Below are 19,015 nucleotides of genomic sequence, written 5' to 3' on the forward strand. Positions count from 1 at the left end.
TCCTCCACTCCTGGTGCATAAATTTAAGTAGCGGAAGATCCACTCACCCACAACTCCAGTGGCGATCAGAAACCTCTCCCTCATGGCTCCCCTAGTGCCGGCTTCTGCTGATCGCGTCATCAGCAGAAGCCGGCACTAGGGAAACAGTGAAGGAGAGGAGAGGTCTCTGATCAGAATACTTTATTTTCCCAAGCATAACCAGGTCAGGCCCGGTATTGGGTTTGACATGCTTACATAGCCGCTGGATGAAGTGAGCCGCGCTGCCGCTACTTGTATTTGCGCACAAGGAGCAGAGGAGACATGGGGGTGGGGAGCAGAGGACGACACAGACAATACAGGGAGACCAACATTGCGATGAAGGCGTTCATAAGTCAGGCAATCCCTTTATTTGGCATATAAGACACAGGGACTTTTCCTCCCCCTTTCGGGGAGGGGGAGGCGGTGGGGCAAAAAAAAATAAAAAAAAGGGGGGGGGGGGGGTTTGGATGTCATATGCTGAAAAATACAGTAATTTTAGACCGTTCGCAAGTGCAATCGCCTGTGATTTCTAGTTCGAAAGGTGCCAAAGTTGGAATTATAGCTCATCTCTATAGTGCTATGTGCATTATCTGAGAAAAGCATGCTGCATTTAATCCTCCCTTTCAGCCATGCATCTCAATGAATAATACTCCTGCATGTGTATTCATGGTAAGCAGCTTCTCTCAGGCAAAGTGTTGTGTTTATACATAACATTACTGTCTCTGAAGCAGAGGTGGAAATATGCCAAACTTCCACCCAAATGCCCAGCAATAAAGTCCCTCTAAAGACTCGTACACACTTGCAACTATTCCACCCAACTATTATCCAAACTTGGTCTGTTGGACAGTAGTTGGTTGTGTGACAAACAACTAGACGAGCGACTGATAACCGGCTGTTTGCCCAATCCAAACAGGGGATCAACTCACGAGTGTTGAACATCCGCACAATATTTGCTCAAGTCGTTTGTTTAGAATGTGGCCATATTGTGTAGTCCGTAGTTCCGCTTGCGTGCAAAGTATGCAAATGAGTTGGTCATTCAGTTACTTGATGCGCAGAAAACGCAAGTCATGCTATCGCTTGGTCGTGCAGTCGGTCATGTCGTTGGTTGCGCACTTTGTTGGACGCGTGTACAAATCTTTAGGCTTCTTCATTGAACCTACCTCACACCCGATACTTTACAAACAATTTGCCCTAACATAATTGGTGGACATGCCCAAGTGTTTCTCATCTCTAAAATGAAGTGGCACAACTCCTATGCGCTGACTATAAAAAGCAGTCCTGAATACCCCAGAATGATTCTGCTGGGCCACAAATGCGAAGTCTGTAAAACCGTCCTATCATAAGCTTATACAGTATATCACTAATGCAGCTACAATGCACATCGCTGCTAAATCGCTACTCTCTGCAAAGCAACTGTGGCCTCGGATTACAAATCACTGCTAGAGTTTGATTTAAAAAAAAAAAAAAAAAAAAAACACAAGGGGTGAAAACATCGATCACCAACTGCTATGATACCAATCAGGTCACTTTTGTAATGCATACAATTATCTTTTCCTCTGGCAGATAAACGTGATAGTCATTCTTTTTTGCCATTAGACACAAACTTAATGGAGGGAATCTGAGGGTATTGCTTCTAACGGTTATTAAGAGTCCATTAATTGTTACTGAGGTTTATACGGATCATTCGTTATGCAATTGTATTGTATAACCTTAGGGACAAAAAGCTGCTACTAATAGTACAACGTAAAAGAGGACAGGATCTGCGTATGGAGGAAAGAGTTTTTGCCATCTATTTAGAAAGGGGTCCTTCACAGTGAGAGTGGTTTAAATCTGCAAGATCTTACCTCAGGAGCTAGTTATGGTAAACTCTATACAGGTAGTCCCCAGTTAATGAATGAGATAGGGACTGTAGATTTGTTCTTAATCTGAATCTGTTCTTAAGTCGGAACATTGTGCCATCTCTGTCCCCTGTACCTGCTCTGTGCCTCAATGTTCTCTTCTGTGTCACCTCTGCCCTCTGTACCTGCTTATACAAGTTTAAAAGCCATTTTTTTCCATGTTTTTTTGCCAAATTGGACTTTGTATTTTTTTTTAAAAAACCATTTTCTCAAAAACCTACATTTTTTGAATTGTTTCCACGGAAATACAGAATCCGTGCCATTCGTATCGGCGGGTTGTTCATAAGTCGGGCACTACTTGTATCTGCATTTAAAGAGGGCTTGGATGCTTTTCTTACATTTGTAAGGCCCCGTTTCCACTATCGCGGTTTCTGCCGCAATTCCGCAGAGTTTCACCGCACATGAATCGCACGGGGAAACTCTGCCATAGGGGATAACGGCGCCGCGGCCGAATCGCTTGCGGGAGCGATTCGGCCGAAACCCCCCGCAGAATTCGCGGCGGAGGCTGCGAATCCCATAGCCGTGCATGGCACGGCTCATGGGATTCGCCTGCGATCCCCCCACCCGCTCAGTGCCGGTGTGCGTCTGCGAGACGCACGCCGCGCTAGTGGAAACTAGCCCTAAGGGATCCAAGGCAATTACTAGGTAATTAGTTGATGCAGGGATTTATCTGACTGCTATCTGGAGTCGGGAAGGAATTTTTCATTTTTAAAGGCTAATTGGCCAAGTGGCTACGTGTAGCCTTCCCGTGGATCAATGGCTATGTGCGGGTTTAGGACAGTGTTTTGGTTTTTTTTACTTTTCTTTCTGGTTGAACTTAATGGATGGACATATTTTTTCAACCAAACTATGTTACTATCCCATTCTCTAGATTATCTTATGTTCTAATTAAGAGATTATACGGAAAACTTTTTTTATCCTTCTAGGTTTTAACGACTGATGACGCATCCCATCTTTTATCGCCAGTTTCAGTTTAGGGTCTACTGGAAATAGGCAAACTTTCCTATTTGACTTCTGTAGATACAGAAGTTCATGAGAAAAAGATGTGAGACTTCAGCAGTATACCCACTGCGCATTGCACATCTGCAATGACTACAATACATGGAAGCAATATGAAATGCACTTTCTATATCAAACCCCCCCAAAAAAATTGTTAAGGTGGCCATTAACAATACAATCCCACAACCGATAGATCATTTCTGATAACCAATCCGCTCAATGGGAATGATCCCAAAAAGGATTGATTTCATTGGTCTGCTCAAATTGGTTAGCAGGAATCTGGCCGCTAACAGGCACGACTAATTGGAAACAATCAGCCACGGGATTGTTTTATTGATGGTGACCTTTATGAGAACTTATTGTGTATTATTTACTGTATAACAGGTGGTTCTTCATATTCCTCAGTCATAGATACACGCTGGTATTTATATTTTCTGCAATGCTGTTATACATATGCCGTCACCTGTTGTTCAATTTGAATAAAGTGTTGTAATAAAAATCCCCCATACATCTCTGGTCTCATGTGAAGTCTTACCTGGACAATACGGGTTGCTGGGGTTGAAGTTTAAGGCAAATTCATGGGATACCTGTAAGAACAGGATTGCCTTTAGGATTAAACACACCTTACATGATACAGTAATAAAGACACAGGACTTTTTCTACAGGCTCAGATGTTTAATGTGTGAGGCTGCACCGACTTTAGCATGACAGAAAAGCTAAGGGGGCTGTGTGTGTCGGACTTTAGTCAAGGTCTTGGATTGATTTGCATAGCTCCACCCACTTGCCAGAAGCAATGCATTATTGGCTCCAGTTTTTCCACATGTTGATGTAATGACTTTTTTCCAGCAGCTAATTTGTGCATTTGCTGTTCCCTTTGGCTAACAAATAAAATCCTGGTTTCTCCAGATATTAAAAGTAAACTCTGCTTTTGCTGAGGAAGAAAGACTATACATTGTAGAAATTACTGGGAAGAGACATTAGGTTCCTTACATCGCATTCATATAAAGCACAGCTATTTTAAATGGTTCCTAACCGACTGATATAAGGGTGTCCAGGCTGTCTGATCTTGAATGAATTAGTCCAGGTCAGCTGCAAGGGCCTGGAGGAAGTCCCAGGTGAGTATATCATGGGGCAGCATTATTCGATTGACACTTCCTTCAAGCCATACCAGTTTCCTGGCTGTCCTGCTGATCCGCTGCCTTTAATACTTTTAGCAATAGACCCTGAACAAGCATGCAGCAGATCAGGTTTTTCTGACATCGTCAGATCTCACAAGATTAGCTGAATGCTTGTTTCTGGTTTGTTTCTGGTGTGATTCAGACACTACTGCAGCCAAATAGATCAACAGGGCTGCCAGGCAACTGGTATTGTTTAAAGAGACCCCCAGGTGGGTTTCTGACATCAATATTAGGACACAGAGGCACATTCTGCCTACAGTGACCAGCATCTGTGTCCTTAGTGTGCCCGAGTCTCCCCCCCGTGCTCTGCTGTCCCCATTATAAAAAAAACGCCAGGCTAGCAACACAGATTGTCGCTAGCCGACTGTTTACCTTTTGGCTGCCACTCAGTGCCGGGGGGGGGGGGGGGAGACTGGGGCACACTGTAAGGACACAGAGGCTGGGCATTGTATACAGAATGTGCCTCTGTGTCCTAATATTGTCAGAAACCCACCTTGGGATCTCTTTAAAGGGCAACTGAAGTGAGAAGAATATGGAGGCTGCCATATTTATTTCCTTTTAAACAATGCCAGTTGCCTGGCAGCCCTGTTGATCTATGTAGCTACAGCAGTGTCTGAATCACACCAGAAACAAGCATGCAGCTAATCCAGTCAGATCTGACAATGTCAGAAACACCTGATCTGCTGCATGCTGGTTCAAGGTCTAAGGCTGAAAGTATTATGCTGCATACACACTTGAGATAAAAGTCTCTGGAAAAGGCAAGATCACAGACCAATTTAACCCCCTCCATGTAGTATGAGAGCCATACTCTACACAGTCTATTCTATGGAGCTGCACTCCCCATCAGATAAAATCTTTGCAAGATGCTGCACACAAAGATGCCCGTACACATTCAAAAGATCATTATCTGCAAAAGATCTCTTCCTGCAATAGATCCATTCCTGCAAAATGCATTCATAGTCTATGAGATCTGCAGATCATCATACACACCTTGTTTAACAGGCAATCATCTGCAGATCAGATCCACCAGGATGGATTTTCAGATCTGCAGATGATTGCCAGATATGCAGATGAAGTCTATTAAACAAGGTGTGTATGAGGATCTGCAGATCTCATAGACTATGAATGCATTTTGCAGGAATGGATCTATTGCAGGAAGAGATCTTTTGCAGATAATGATCTTTTGAATGTGTACGGGCATCTTTGTGTGCAGTATCTTGCAAAGATTTTATCTGATGGGGAGTGCAGCTCCATAGAATAGACTGTGTGGAGTATGGCTCTCATACTACATGGAAGGGGGTAAAATTGGTCTGTGATCTTGCCTTTTCCAGAAACTTTTATCTCAAGTGTGTATGCAGCATTAGAGGCAGAGGATCAGCAGAACTGCCAGGCAACTGGTATTGCATAGAAGGAAATAAATATGGCAGCCTCCTTATACCTCTCATTTCAGTTGTCCTTTAAAAAGAAGAATATGGAGGCTGCACATATATTTCCACTGCAGTGCAGCATTATATGAGCAGGTGGCAGACGTCTGATGTGACAGGCAACAGTTTTCAGATGTCTACTTATGGCAATTACTGACTGTTATCTGTCAGCCAACAACAACCAGTGTTCATCTGGTCATAGCACTGCATGTACAGCAACCAAAATGCTGTCCATCAATGTAAGCCAATGGGATTGGCTCACAGTGATGGCAGGCCAGGGTCAGGAGCCAATGAAATCAGCTCCTTACCTGCTCACACAGCTCTGTCGTCATTTAGACGGAAGAGCCAGTGGGTTGCGGGCAGGGGCAGAACGGTGTAATCAGTGGGAGCAGAGGGGCCTCGCTGTAGCTACGTTTGAAATCTACGTCCTGTCAGGGCTGCGCAGCCACAAGCAGGACATAGATTTCAACTTTGCTGGTCCGGAAGCGGTAAAAAGAAGAAAACAAAAATGGATCATCTTGTGTGAGAGTAATTTAAATGGTGTAGACAGCTACGCTTCCATTTTAGTCTACGGTCCGCTGTGATTTTCCAGACAAACCATATGATTCAAATGATGCTGCTCTACAGTCACAGCAGTGCACCATCTAAAGGCTGCCATACACTGTTCGATTGCCACCAGATCGATAAACAGATAGAAGATCCCTCTCTGATCTAATCTCCGAGGGATCTATTGGCTGCCCATACACTGCACACAGATTTTTAATCTATTTCAGTATGAAATCAAGTCACAACCTGTGGACCTGCCACTGCCTGGCTCGCCGTCCCTGCAACCCCCGGCCAGCAGCAATGATATTACCTGTCCACCATCGCCAGTCCCAGAGTCCGTGCCGTTCCTTTCTCCGGCTGGCCTTCTTCTCCATCTTCTCTTCATGTCCCGTCCTGTGACAAGCGGAGGTTCTGACAACAGAGGGCGCACTACTGTTTGAACTTCCGCTTCTTACAGGACAGGAAGTGAAGAGGAGATGGAGAAGGCCATGGAGAAAGGGACGGACCCGGGGACTGGCGCCAGCGGACAGGTGATAGTATTGCTGCATCGGTCATCCCTGAATCGAACGCCGCTAACTACACGCTCCTGACCCGCTGGTGATGGAGCAAAATGTTCTGCCTGGACAGATCGACTGAATTGGATGGAAAGTTGGTCGATCGGTCAACATTTGCGTTAACAATTTCACAGCAGATTCAATCACATCAAATCTGCTGTATATCGGTGGGAAATCGACGTAGTGTATGGGTACCTTAACATTCAGTGATCAGCACTTGCTGATTTCACATACCAGAAACCCAGTAACCACTTCCTTCCTGCTCCGCACTCAGAAAAGTAAGATAACTGTCTGAGATGCAATCTATCTACAGCAGAGAGCGGTAATATTGCCTTTTAAATATCAAAGCCATGTACAAGGTTTGTTTTTATCACTTCAAAAAAAGTTCAGCTTCCCTTTAAAAAGAAAAATAATTTGTATGCAAATATGTAGCAAAAATGTACCATACCTTTCTTTCCTCTATTTAGTACACAAATATAGAATGTACGGGTTACAGAGTTACAGGATGTAAAAGTTTACAAGTTTCAAAGTGCTCACTTCCTGTATATACTGTGAAACTGGCAGGGCTGATGGTGTTGCCAGTGAACGTAGGACTTTTACACTCTCTCACAAGGATAGAGCTGTCCCTTTGGGTAATGTTCCTGAAAACACTCCGTGAGGAGCCGTCCAGTGGGGTTCACAGTCCACTAGAAGTGCAGTGTAATTGGCAAGGACCAAGTAAGCAGAATGAACAGGCACTAATGTTTTCAGAACGTGTGGCGGCAAGTCCCCGATTACAATGGTGCGTTGCGGTGAAACGGCCGCCTTGTGACACGGCTTACCGCACTGCAATGCACCACCTATGCGACGTTCACAGCGCAGTGGAAGGGTTGCGGTATAACATGACGTGGCACGGTTATGCACTGCATGCAGTGTATTATCAGAAAACGTATGTGTTAAGGGTTACAGTGAAGCATACTTTTCATTGCACTATATGCGCCAATGTGTGGCTAACATGAGGTGTCCGCTTTCCTGATCCGTTGCGTTCCTGCTGTCACACGGAACGCAACTGTTACTGCAAATGTGGTCTTAAGGGTTAAAAACAAGCTTTCTATGTATGCACAGTAGCTCGAGCAAGTCTGACAGACGGGGAGCGAGTGAGGTCAATGTGTCACTGCATCACTGATGACACGTTCGTTGTAGACAGAGTCGCAATTATAGTGTGGGAGCCAGCATCCCCCCCTGCAGAGTAACGCAACAGAGGATTATATTCACCTCTTCCAGTGCTATGTCTGGTCTCCTCTGCAGCAGCACACTCTATGCTATATGCATGCCTTCATGTTCTAATGCATGTCACATAGCTGCTGTACATGCATCCCTATACAGAAACTGCTGCTCTGGAGCAGGTAAATTTAAAGGGAACCTAAACTGAGAGGGATATGGATGTTTCCTTTTAATCAATACCAGCTGCCCGGCAGTCCTGATGATCTCTTTTGCTGCAGTAGTGGCTGAATCACACACCTGAAACAAGCATGCAGCTAATCCAGTCTGACTTCAGTCAGAGCACCTGATCTGCATGCTTGTTCAGGGGCTGTGGCTGAAAGTATTGGCAACACAGGATCAGCAGGGGAGTCAGGCAACTGGTATGTTAACCAGCTGGGCGGTATGGACGAGCTCAGCTCGTCCATCACCGCCGGAGGCTGCCGCTCAGGCCCTGCTGGGCCGATTTGCATCAAATAAAGAGCAGCACACGCAGCCGGCACTTTGCCAGCCGCGTGTGCTGCCCGATCGCCGCCGCTCTGCTGCGATCCGCCGCGAGCAGCGGCGAAAGAGGGTCCCCCCAGCCGCCTGAGCCCAGCGTAGCCGGAACAAAAAGTTCCGGCCAGCGCTAAGGGCTGGATCGGAGGCGGCAGACGTCAGGACGTCGGCTGACGTCCATGACGTCACTCCGCTCGTCGCTATGGCGACGATCTAAGCAAAACAAGGAAGGCCGCTCATTGCGGCCTTCCTTGTTTATTCTGGGCGCCGGAGGCGATCGGAAGAACGCCTCCGGAGCGCCCTCTAGTGGGCTTTCATGCAGCCAACTTTCAGTTGGCTGCATGAAATAGTTTTTTTTTTATTAAAAAAAAACCCTCCCGCAACCACCCTGGCGATTTAATCAGAACGCCAGGGTGGTTAAAAGGAAAAATCCATATCCTTCTCAGTTTAGGTTCCCTTTAATGCTCTGCAACAGAGGCGTTGGTAGGATCCTAAAAGATCCATGGCACTCCAGCCATAAAATGGGTGTGGCCTTGCACCAGAATGTGGGTGCGGTCATGGGTGGAGCCAAATTTACATGAACTTAACAGGGGTCTAAGTAGGCCTGCCCAGCAAAATGTTGGATAAAACCCCCCTCTCCATTAATACAAAAAAATAGAAACCCCTAAAATGCAGCATATCACATAAAATAGGCAGTGTCATTTAAAGAGACTCTGAAGCGAGAATAAATCTCGCTTCAGAGCTCATAGTTAGCAGGGGCATGTGTGCCCCTGCTAAAACGCCGCTATCCCGCGGCTAAACGGGGGTCCCTTATCCCCCGAAATCCCCTCCGTGCAGCCGGGGATCTCTTCCTGGTTGAGGCAGGGCTAACCGCTGCAGCCCTGCCCCACGCGCGTCTGTCAGCGCGCATCTCTGCCTCTCCCCCGCCCCTCTCAGTCTTCCTTCACTGAGAGGGGCGGGGGAGAGGCGGCGAAGCGCCGCTGATAGACGCGAGTAGAGGCAGGGCTGCAGCAGTTTATCCGCGGGATAGTGGCATTTTAGCAGGGGCACACATGCCCCTGCTAACTATGAGCTCTGAAGCGAGAATTATTCTCGCTTCAGTGTCTCTTTAAACATAACTAGGCAGAGTTACCTGGCTTCTGTGCTGGCTGCTCTGGCTTTCTGCTGGGTGGGCTGGCCTGCTGCCAGGTTATCTGGCAGTCCCCACATAGCATTCCCTGGCCTTCTAGTGGACCCCCTCCCATGGGCCCCCCATTCAGACACCACAACTCCCAGCATGCCCCCATACAGGCATCACAGCCTCCTGCATGCCCCCATAAAGGCACCACAGCACCCAGTATGCCTACATAGAGACACCACAGCGTCCAGCATACCCGATTGATGCACCACAGCTCCCAGCATGCCCACCATTGAAGCACCACAGCTCACTGCCTGGGGGACATTCGGGGCACCCTAGAATAGATCAGGGGCACGTGCGACTGATCTTTGGGGCTAGAAATGCCGCTGTTCTGCAATATGGAAAGAGAACACAGCCTTCACAACATTTCCAGGCCCTGTGGGCTGTAGTTACGCCGATGGCTGGGGGTGCTTGCGGATCAGTTACGATTAATGAACAAGGCATAGACGGACTAGGACTTACCACCTTTGCCGCACTGAAGACAGCATTAATTTAGTATCTACAGACATAAGGACCACACCGCATGGATTTTGCCCACAATTTTTCTGTAGACATGCAACTCGCCTTACCTGCCAGTTTGGAGGAACCTGGGCACCAAATCCGAAGGCAGGGAACAGCTTGTCTCTGTTAATTAAAAGAAAGAAAAATAAATGAATAAATGTTTAGGTAGCTTAGTTCAGTTGGAGTAAACTGAGAAGGGAGATTCCGTAGTCAGAGATAAATAGAGATGGAGACTTCCCAGAGCTTACAACACAATCAAGTCAGAGCAGGCCATCTACGAGAAGTCCTAGTATGTGACAAATGGTACACGAACTGCTTTCACCTTGAGCGGATTTGTTGCTACAGATGCTCAGGCTTCCAATCAGTTCAAGGCAGTCTACTGATTAAAAAAGTGCAACTGATCAGGGAATGAGCGGTAGGGGATTGAAGGCCACAAGCTGTGTATGGCAGTAAGTGGCACTCTAGTGGGGGCAGCAGTCCAGCTGATAATGAGATTTAAGATGCTAACTGTGGTACAAAGCGATAAATCAATTGCTACTCATAGTTAGTTATTTGGGTTGAAAAAAGACATACGTCCATTGAGTTCAAATAGACTCAAGTCTATTTCCAATTTGGAAGTAACAACCACACATTTTTAAAAGAACAGGGCCAAGAGAGCGTCATGTAACAGAGCGGGCAGGATGAGTAGAACAACAATGCCCTTGGCCGAGACAATCTGCCAGATTGATTGTTCATCGATGCATCATAGGGATCAAAGGCTGCAGTACAGATGATAGATTCTCAGCACAGCGGACCCGCCCTGCGCATCCAAGGCTTCAGAATATAGAATAGTTCATGTAATCTAGTGTTGCAGAGGGGAAATGCATACTGTAGTTACTGAAGGTTCAAAAACAGCGGGGGGGGGGCCCAGTCTGTGGGGTCATTGTCAGGTCTTCCGCCCCTCACCAATTCAATAGTGATCTCACGGTGAGCCCTGCAGAGTATGACAGCAGCAGAACGTACGCATGTGACTGGACAGCGTGCTCCTTCCGGTCCCTGACTCTTTCTCACTGGCGCATGGCCATTTCCACCTACTATTTTTTTGGTTTTTTTGGGGGGGGGTTGGCTGAAGGAGCTGCAGCAGGACTCCTCCTCCTCCCATGGAACAGGACAGGCTGCATAATAGGGAGCAAAGCCCCCATCTAAATACTGAGCCAAGGTAAAACTGTGACATTTCAGGTGACAAGAGATTCCAATAGCATACAGAGCTTTAGTGCCAACTCAGCATAACTAAGGCTGGGACCACATTTGTCCATTCGAAAAACGCATACTTGCATGCGATTTTGACAGGTGTGGTCGTCATCTGTTGAAAATATGACCCAACCGGCACCTTGAAAGAGCAGAATGTGACCAAGCAAACCACAACCTCGCAAGTCACCAATCACAGAGGATGGACAAGGATCAGGCAGAACTAAGAGCCCGAGTGACAAAGGGCGGCATTTACATCTGTATGTAACAAACCATATATGACAGAGAAAGAGAAAAAAAAAAAAAAAAAAGACACAGAGAGACTTACGAGTCGTAGTCCTGTACCACATTGCCCACACACCAGATCGCAGTCAGATACTCGTTGACTCCATTCGGGCTGATGTAGTGGAGTGAATCAGGCGATTTGGGATCTCCATTGGAGCCAGTGAAGTCTATGCCCACCTGCAATAAGAGTACACATAACTCCCAGCTATGGGATCACCTTACAGAGGCAAATAGAAGAGATGAGGCTTGTCCAGATAATGTCCAGTGATTGTCAGTTTTTTTACAAAAACAAAAGATAAATATATAAATAATATTTATATATATTATATCTCATTATTAAAACAAACTTCCGTTTTACATTCAAAGTAGTTTTATTAGCCCATCTCAGCAGCCCTCCCCATCCGTTGCCAGCCGCAGAGATTTCGGGAAGCTAATGGTTTTAGTGTAGTCATTACCAAGAAGTAAACAATACCTTTCCATCAACAGAGGGGGATGGATAATTAGGACAGTTTCTTCAAAGAAATTATCGACAGTGAATGCATCACTCTAAACCATACATGTCAAACTCTGGCCCTCAGAGCCATTAAATTTGGCCCTCAAGTGGTTTCCCCACTTTGCATTAGGTTTGGCCCACTCTAGACCACCAGGGAAGCTATATTGGAGGTGAAGCCCTAGAAAACCAGGAAGGCCATATGGGGAGGTAGGGGGAAAGCACTAAACACTAGGGAACTGTATAGGGGAGGGAGGACCTCTAGACACCAGAGAACTTGGAGTGAGAAAGGTGGCCAGTAGACATTGAGGTTGGCCTGCGACGAGGCACCAGTGTACAATTTTGGCCTGCGACGAGGCACCAGTGTACAATTTTGGCCTGCGACGAGGCACCAGTGTACAATTTTGGCCTGCGACGAGGCACCAGTGTACAATTTCGGCCCACTTTGTATTCGAGTTTGATACGCCTGCTCTAGACACAGCACAGATAGCATCTCTGACTTCTATAAATAAGCACTGTGAGAAAGTCAGCTTCTATGCTGGGGAAATTCCAGTGCAAGAAAGGGTGCTTAGTTCCCTTTAATCACTTAAGTACCAACAGTCTCTGGCCCCTTAACCACTTGCCGACCGCTCACTATGGGCGTCGGCAAAGTGGCACCCCCAGGAGCGCTTAACGCCGATTGGCAGCAGTACCTGGGGGACTGAACAGCCGGCGCATCCGCCGGCATTAGGCTCCGCCCACCCGCCGGCGGGTTGTTAACCCCCGATCTGCCGCATAGTAAGTGTATAATACACTTTGTAATGTATACAAAGTGCATTATACAGGCTGCCTCCTGCCCTGGTGGTCCCTGTGATCGAGGGACCACCAGGGCAGGAGGCAGCCCCCCTAGTAAACACACACACCAATCCTGCCTCCCCTGCCCCCTGATCGCCCACAGCACCCCTCAGACACCCACCCCCTGATCACCCCCCCTCAGACCACGGTTTGCACTCAATCACCCCCCTAATCACCCATCAATAACCCCCTGTCACCATCTGTCAACGCTATATTTTAGATTAGGTCCTAAACTGCCCCCCTGGGGGCTCCTTATCACCCCCCCACACACCCTCAGATCCTCCCCAGAACCCCCCCCCCCCCCCCCGTGTACTGTATACATCTATTCTCCCCTGTAATCACCCACTGATCACCTGTCAATCACCCCCTGTCACTGCCACCCATCAGATCCTAACCTGCTACTTGCGGGCACCTGATCACCCGCCCACACCCTCGGATCGCCCGCAGACCCACCCTCAGATCACTTCCCTAGTGCATTGTTTACATCTGTTTTCCCCTCTAATCACCCATCAATCACCCCCCTGTCACCACCTATCACTGCTACCCATCAGATCAGACCCTCATCTGCCCCTTGCGGGCACCCAATTACCCACCCACACCCTCAGATCATCCTCAGACCCCCCCCCCCCCCCGATCACCTCGCCAGTGCATTGCTTGCATCTATTCCCCCCTCTAATCACCCATCAGTCACCCAGTCACTGCTACCCATCAGATCAGACCCTAATCTGCCCCTTGCGGGTACCCAATTACCTGCCCACCCCCTCAGAGCGCTCTCACTCAGACCCCCCCAGATCACCTCCCCAGTGAATTGCTTGCACCCATTACCCCCTCTAATCACACCCTGAGACACCCATCAATCATCTCCTGTCACCCCCTAGCACACCTACCCATCAGATCAGGACCTAATTTGCCCCGTGTGGGCTCCTGATCACTAAGCCAAACCCTCAGATCCCCCTCAAACCCCCTTCCGATCACCTCCCCAGTGTATTGATTGGATCTATTCTCCCCTCTAATCACCCCGAGACACCCATCAATCTCCTCCTGTCACCCCTTAGCACTCCTATCCATCAGATCAGGCCCTAATCTGCCCCCTACGGGCTTCTGATCACCCAGCCAAACCCCACCGCTGTGACAGAATTTTTTTTTTGATCACTGCTGGTCTCTACGACTTAACTGTGGCTGGGACCAACCGTTATGCCACACAATACGCAACCGCCAATCCAAGAAGCTACCATGCCCAGCCTTTTCGGTGGAAACCACTCAAAGTTTCTGAAAGTAACATTTTTTGGGGCCTTCTCCTTAACATAAGTCTAGTCAAAAAGTAATGCGGTCTTATTGGTCGATGCACCCAATACATCACACGCCCATGTTCTCTGCTGCCATGTTCAGGTCACGATTTGAGAACATCCTGCGCTTCCTGCACTTCAGTGCCAATACAACCTGTCATCTAAGAGGCCACCCTGCATATGAACGGTTCCACAAAATTTGGCCCCTCATAGACCACCTGTCATCAAAATTTGCAGAGGATTATACCCCTGAACAGTTATTTTGAGGCATTTGATTTCCAGACTACTCCTCACGGTTTTGGGCCCCTAAAATGCCAGGGCACTATAGGAACCCCACAAGTGCCCCATTTTAGAAAGACAACACCCCAAGGTATTCTGTTAAGAGTATGGTGTCTTTCTAAAATGGGGTCACTTGTGGGGTTCCTATACTGTCCTGGCATTTTAGGGGCCCTAAACCATGAGGCGTAGTCTAGAAATCAAATGCCTCAAAATGACCTGTGAAATCCTAAAGGTACTCATTGGACTTTGGGCCCCTTAGCGCACCTAGGCTGCAAAAAAGTGTCACACGTGGTATTGCCGTACTCAGGAGAAGTCGTATAATGTGTTTTGGGGTGCATTTTTACACATACCCATATTGCGGCCTCCTGGCTGCAATAGCAGCATAGGGGGCGATATACAGGCTGGGAACACGAACAATCACTCGCATTCCCATGCCTGTCGGCCGGTGACGGCGAAACCGGAAGTGTTCGCTGGCGGGTCCAGGCGCATCGGAGCGGAGCTGCGAGGGCACCGATCGGCTGCAGGAGGCTGAGGGAAGCCCCAGGTGAGTTCTCATTTTTTTTCTGTGGCTTTAGGTTCACTTTAAGGGGTTTTAAGACTACAGTCCTTAAGTGGTTAAAAGGGTATATTCGAGCAGGGGAGGGAAACACGACATTTACTTACCAGGGGCTTCCTCTAGCCCCTTGCAGCCGGCATGTCGCACACCGCAGCTCTGCTCTCAGCCGCTGGCCCAGGGTCCCCGCTGGTCAAGAGGTCGTCCTCTACTGTGCCTGCGCCGCTGTCATAAAGTCCACATTGTTCGGAGTGTGCTGCGCAGGGGCAGTACACTCCGGACGTGGACTTGACTGACAGCGGCGATCGCGCATTAGAGAACGACCTCGTAAGGTTGGCCTCTGCATCGGCGGGACCCGGGCCGGTGGCTGAGAGCGGAGATGCGGAGTGAGACATGTTGGCTGCAAGGGGCTGGAGGAAGCCTCGGGTAAGCAAATGTCATTTTTTTCACCCTGCTCGGATATTACCTTTAACCACCCTGGCGTTCTGATTAAATCGCCAGGGTGGCTGCGGGAGGGGTTTTTTTAAATAAAAAAAAAACTATTTCATGCAGCCAACTGAAAGTTGGCTGCATGAAAGCCCACTAGAGGGCGCTCCGGAGGCGTTCTTCCGATCGCCTCCGGCGCCCAGAATAAACAAGGAAGGTCGCAATGAGCGGCCTTCCTTGTGTTGCTTACATCATCGCCATAGCGACGAGCGGAGTGACGTCATCGACGTCAGCCGACGTCCTGACGTCAGCCGCCTCCGATCCAGCCCTTAGCGCTGGCCGGAACTTTTTGTTCCGGCTACGCTGGGCTCAGGCGGCTGGGGGGACCCTCTTTCGCCGCTGCTCGCGGCGGATCGCCGCAGAGCGGCGGTGATCAGGCAGCACACGCGGCTGGCAAAGTGCCGGCTGCGTGTGCTGCTTTTTATTTGACGAAAATCGGCCCAGCAGGGCCTGAGCGGCAGCCTCTGGCGGTGTTGGACGAGCTGAGCTCGTCCAGACCGCTCAGCAGGTTAAAGAAGCAGAGACTGCTGGTGCAAAAACAGGGCTCACTGATGTCATGCTGCATGGCCTCGTCGCTGAAGCCCACTCACTCTGTTGTGGCTATGACAGCAGAGCTCTGTGAGCAGGTCAGGAGCCAACTTCATTGGCTCCTGACCCTGTGATCACTGTGAGCAAATGTGATTGGATCACAGTGATCACAGGGTCAGGAGCCAATAAAATCATAGTGACAGCAGAGCAAGTGGGCTTCAGTGACAGGAGAGCAGTGCAAACAGCAGTAGCGTAGAAATTGAAATCTACGCCCTGGCAGGCATAACAAGTCCCAAACAGGGCGTAGATTTCAATTACCAACAACTGGAAGACAAAGAAAATCTGAAGTCACACTGGGAAAAAAGGGAGGAAAAAAAAAAAAAAAGTTAGCTACTCACCTACAGTATGTAGAGAGAAGGTTCTGGATCCCATAGAACCCTCGGTCCACAGCTGTCCCCCATAAAAGTCAGCACCTTTGGAACTCCTCAGAAGGCTTCGAATGCACCCAGGTTCCTGAATACATCCGAAGATGGGTGCCTCTGTACTGCGCATGCGCGAAAACACATTCGCAACACAGACCTGCTCATCTCCATGAATATTCAGGGACAGAATTACTTTTGAAGCCTTCACGAGGGCTCCCCAAAGGCTTATTCGATCGATTTGTGGGATAACTTTCGCAGGGGATTAGTGGTGGACAGGGTTCACAGAGAGAGGACTGGGACGGCTCTGTGAAGGCTCTCTCTCACAGCCCTCCCTCTTCATAAAGGTATAGCTGACTTTTTGTTTGGCTTCAGTTTTACTTTAATAGGGTTGGTCAATGAGATGCAAGGAATTCCAAGCTGATGCAAGATTATGCAAACTGTGCATGCAGATATACAGCTTGAAAATGGACCAATCATATTCCCCAACTTGGCAGGATTTGATTCATCCATTTTTAAAGAGACACTGAAGTCTTAGTTTACCTCATTTTCTTATCCAGTCTGCATCAGCATTAAATTTTAAGCAGATTTGCAGCATTCCCGCAGCAGAAAGAGTGATTTATGGCCCAGAAATAGCCTTGTAAAGTTCCAGGGCTTGCAGATTTTTGTTCCTGGAAGAGGCAGAGCTGTACGCAGTAGTTCTGCCTCCTCTCCAGTCAATCTCCGCCTCTCCCCACCCCTCTCAGTCTTCTTTCACTGAGAGGGGCAGGGAGAGGTGTAGATCGGCAGAGATTGACTGGATAAGAAGAGCTACAGCGCTAAGCTCTGCCTCCCCCAGGAAGCAAAGTCAATGACCTGCAAAGTTGTGGAACTTTTCAGGGCTATATCTGGGATGCGGCAAATCAGCTTAGAATTTAAAAAGACACTGAAGTGAAAAAAAAAATGATAAGCGATTTGTACGTGTAGTGCAGCTAAGAAGTAAAACATTAGGAGCAGAGACATGAGTCTAATATGGTTTCCAGTACAGGAAGAGTTCAACTCCAGTTATCCATGCAAAAGAGCCATTTGGCTTCATGAGTTTCAAAGTCGCAGAGAGCTCTGTCTTCTGAAGCTTGTTATCTCAACTGTCAGTCACTGTATTTCTTTTTCTCTCCAGAGAAAAAGAAGAGAACAGGTTAAAAGTTCACTGGCATACTCTGCAGTTTACACACTACTTGGCATTCTAAATAATTTAATTTTCAAATATTAGACAAGGTTATAAAAAAAAACACTATATAACTGATAAAAATATGAAAATATTTTCTTTGCTACTAATGTTCTAGTAGTTATCTGTACTACAAAATCAATTCATTCTATCATAATTTTTTTTCCCTTCAGTGTCTCTTTAATGCTGAAGAGGACTGGATAAGAAAAGAAGGTTAAATAAAAAAAGAGGAGACATCAGTGTCTCTAAGTTGCATACATGGGACAAGAAAGTTATTCACCAGACAAGCATAACGCTAGAAAACTATGCATAATCTATATGCTATATGACATCACTCTCCCATAATGCTCCTTTAAATGTTTTTCTAGGCAAAATTTCATGATGGAAACTCCAATGTCTTTCACTTCTGGAATTTAGTTGTAAGGTTTGCTGTAACAGGTTGTGGTCTATGTGGAATAACAGAACTGAAATAATATAGGCTTACTTACGGTGAAGTTAATTTGGCAGCCACCCATCACGTAGTCCAGGAAGGAGTACTCCACATCTATCTGGATGGAGACAAACGGACATGAGATACCAATTACTTCTATCAGGCTATCTATGGACATCCACAGGTGCTTCTATGATAAAAGTTCTCAAGTGTTCCCTTCCAGGCTGGCTAATCTTTCAGTGAGCTCAGAGGTGCCCGTTTGTTTTACAGTGGTAATTTATTAGCACTCTTGAATTTTTCAAGAGATTGGAAGTCTTGCATATCTGAAGACCTGAAGCTCACACTGCCAAATTACTGTCGCCCAAAGGGATTGAAAGACTTGATCTCTTGGGTGACCGTTCAAGACAACCATCGCTAGGCTAGAAACAAATTTTACAATAGAGTGGGGAGAAGGGGTGACACATTTGTGTAGCCTCTAGCATGCCGCAGTGAGTAGGATAACAATGATCAAGGATGCTCAAACATAGGACTTCGCTAATGATACAGCATGCTATATCTTAAGGAGACACCCCCAACATAACCAACCTATCCTAATTTCTGCAAGGATGAGAGATCAGCTATAACTATTTGCACATCAGGTAAAACGGCAAAGGCTTCACAGAACCCTTTATGAGCGGTGAGGGCAACATGTTCCATCTTAATGCAAAAGTAGGACCACTGTATGTTAACTTCCCTTACTGGGATCCCCTCCTAGCGTTTTAAGGGGAATAGGAAGAAAAATGAAAGGATAGTTATGGTGAAAAAGCCTCCCAGGTTAATCATGGAGATAAATGAAGGGGAAGAAGCCCCACAGGATGGTCAGGGAGATACATGAAGAAGCAGCCCCCTGGGATGGTCATGGAGGAAAAACTGAAAGAACAAACCCCACAGGATGGCCATAGAGAGAACTGAATGGGAACAAG

At 47.4% G+C, this 19,015-nt stretch overlaps 1 protein-coding gene across 5 annotated transcripts in view; it reads right to left on the minus strand.

The window, feature by feature from the left end:
- Nucleotides 1-19,015, minus strand: part of CPNE1 (copine 1) — a 186,927-nt gene that overhangs the window by 7,105 nt on the left and 160,807 nt on the right. For all 5 annotated transcript variants that reach the window (XM_068263637.1, XM_068263639.1, XM_068263636.1 and 2 more), the window contains 4 exons: nt 18,112-18,171; nt 11,588-11,721; nt 10,101-10,155; nt 3,451-3,502 (listed from right to left, as the gene is read on the minus strand). In XM_068263637.1, coding sequence (XP_068119738.1) covers nt 3,451-3,502; nt 10,101-10,155; nt 11,588-11,721; nt 18,112-18,171 — 301 coding nt within the window. The remainder of the gene's footprint in view (nt 1-3,450; nt 3,503-10,100; nt 10,156-11,587; nt 11,722-18,111; nt 18,172-19,015) is intronic.

The sequence above is a fragment of the Hyperolius riggenbachi genome, chromosome 12 (genome assembly GCF_040937935.1).
Source record: "Hyperolius riggenbachi isolate aHypRig1 chromosome 12, aHypRig1.pri, whole genome shotgun sequence".
NCBI lineage: Eukaryota > Metazoa > Chordata > Amphibia > Anura > Hyperoliidae > Hyperolius > Hyperolius riggenbachi.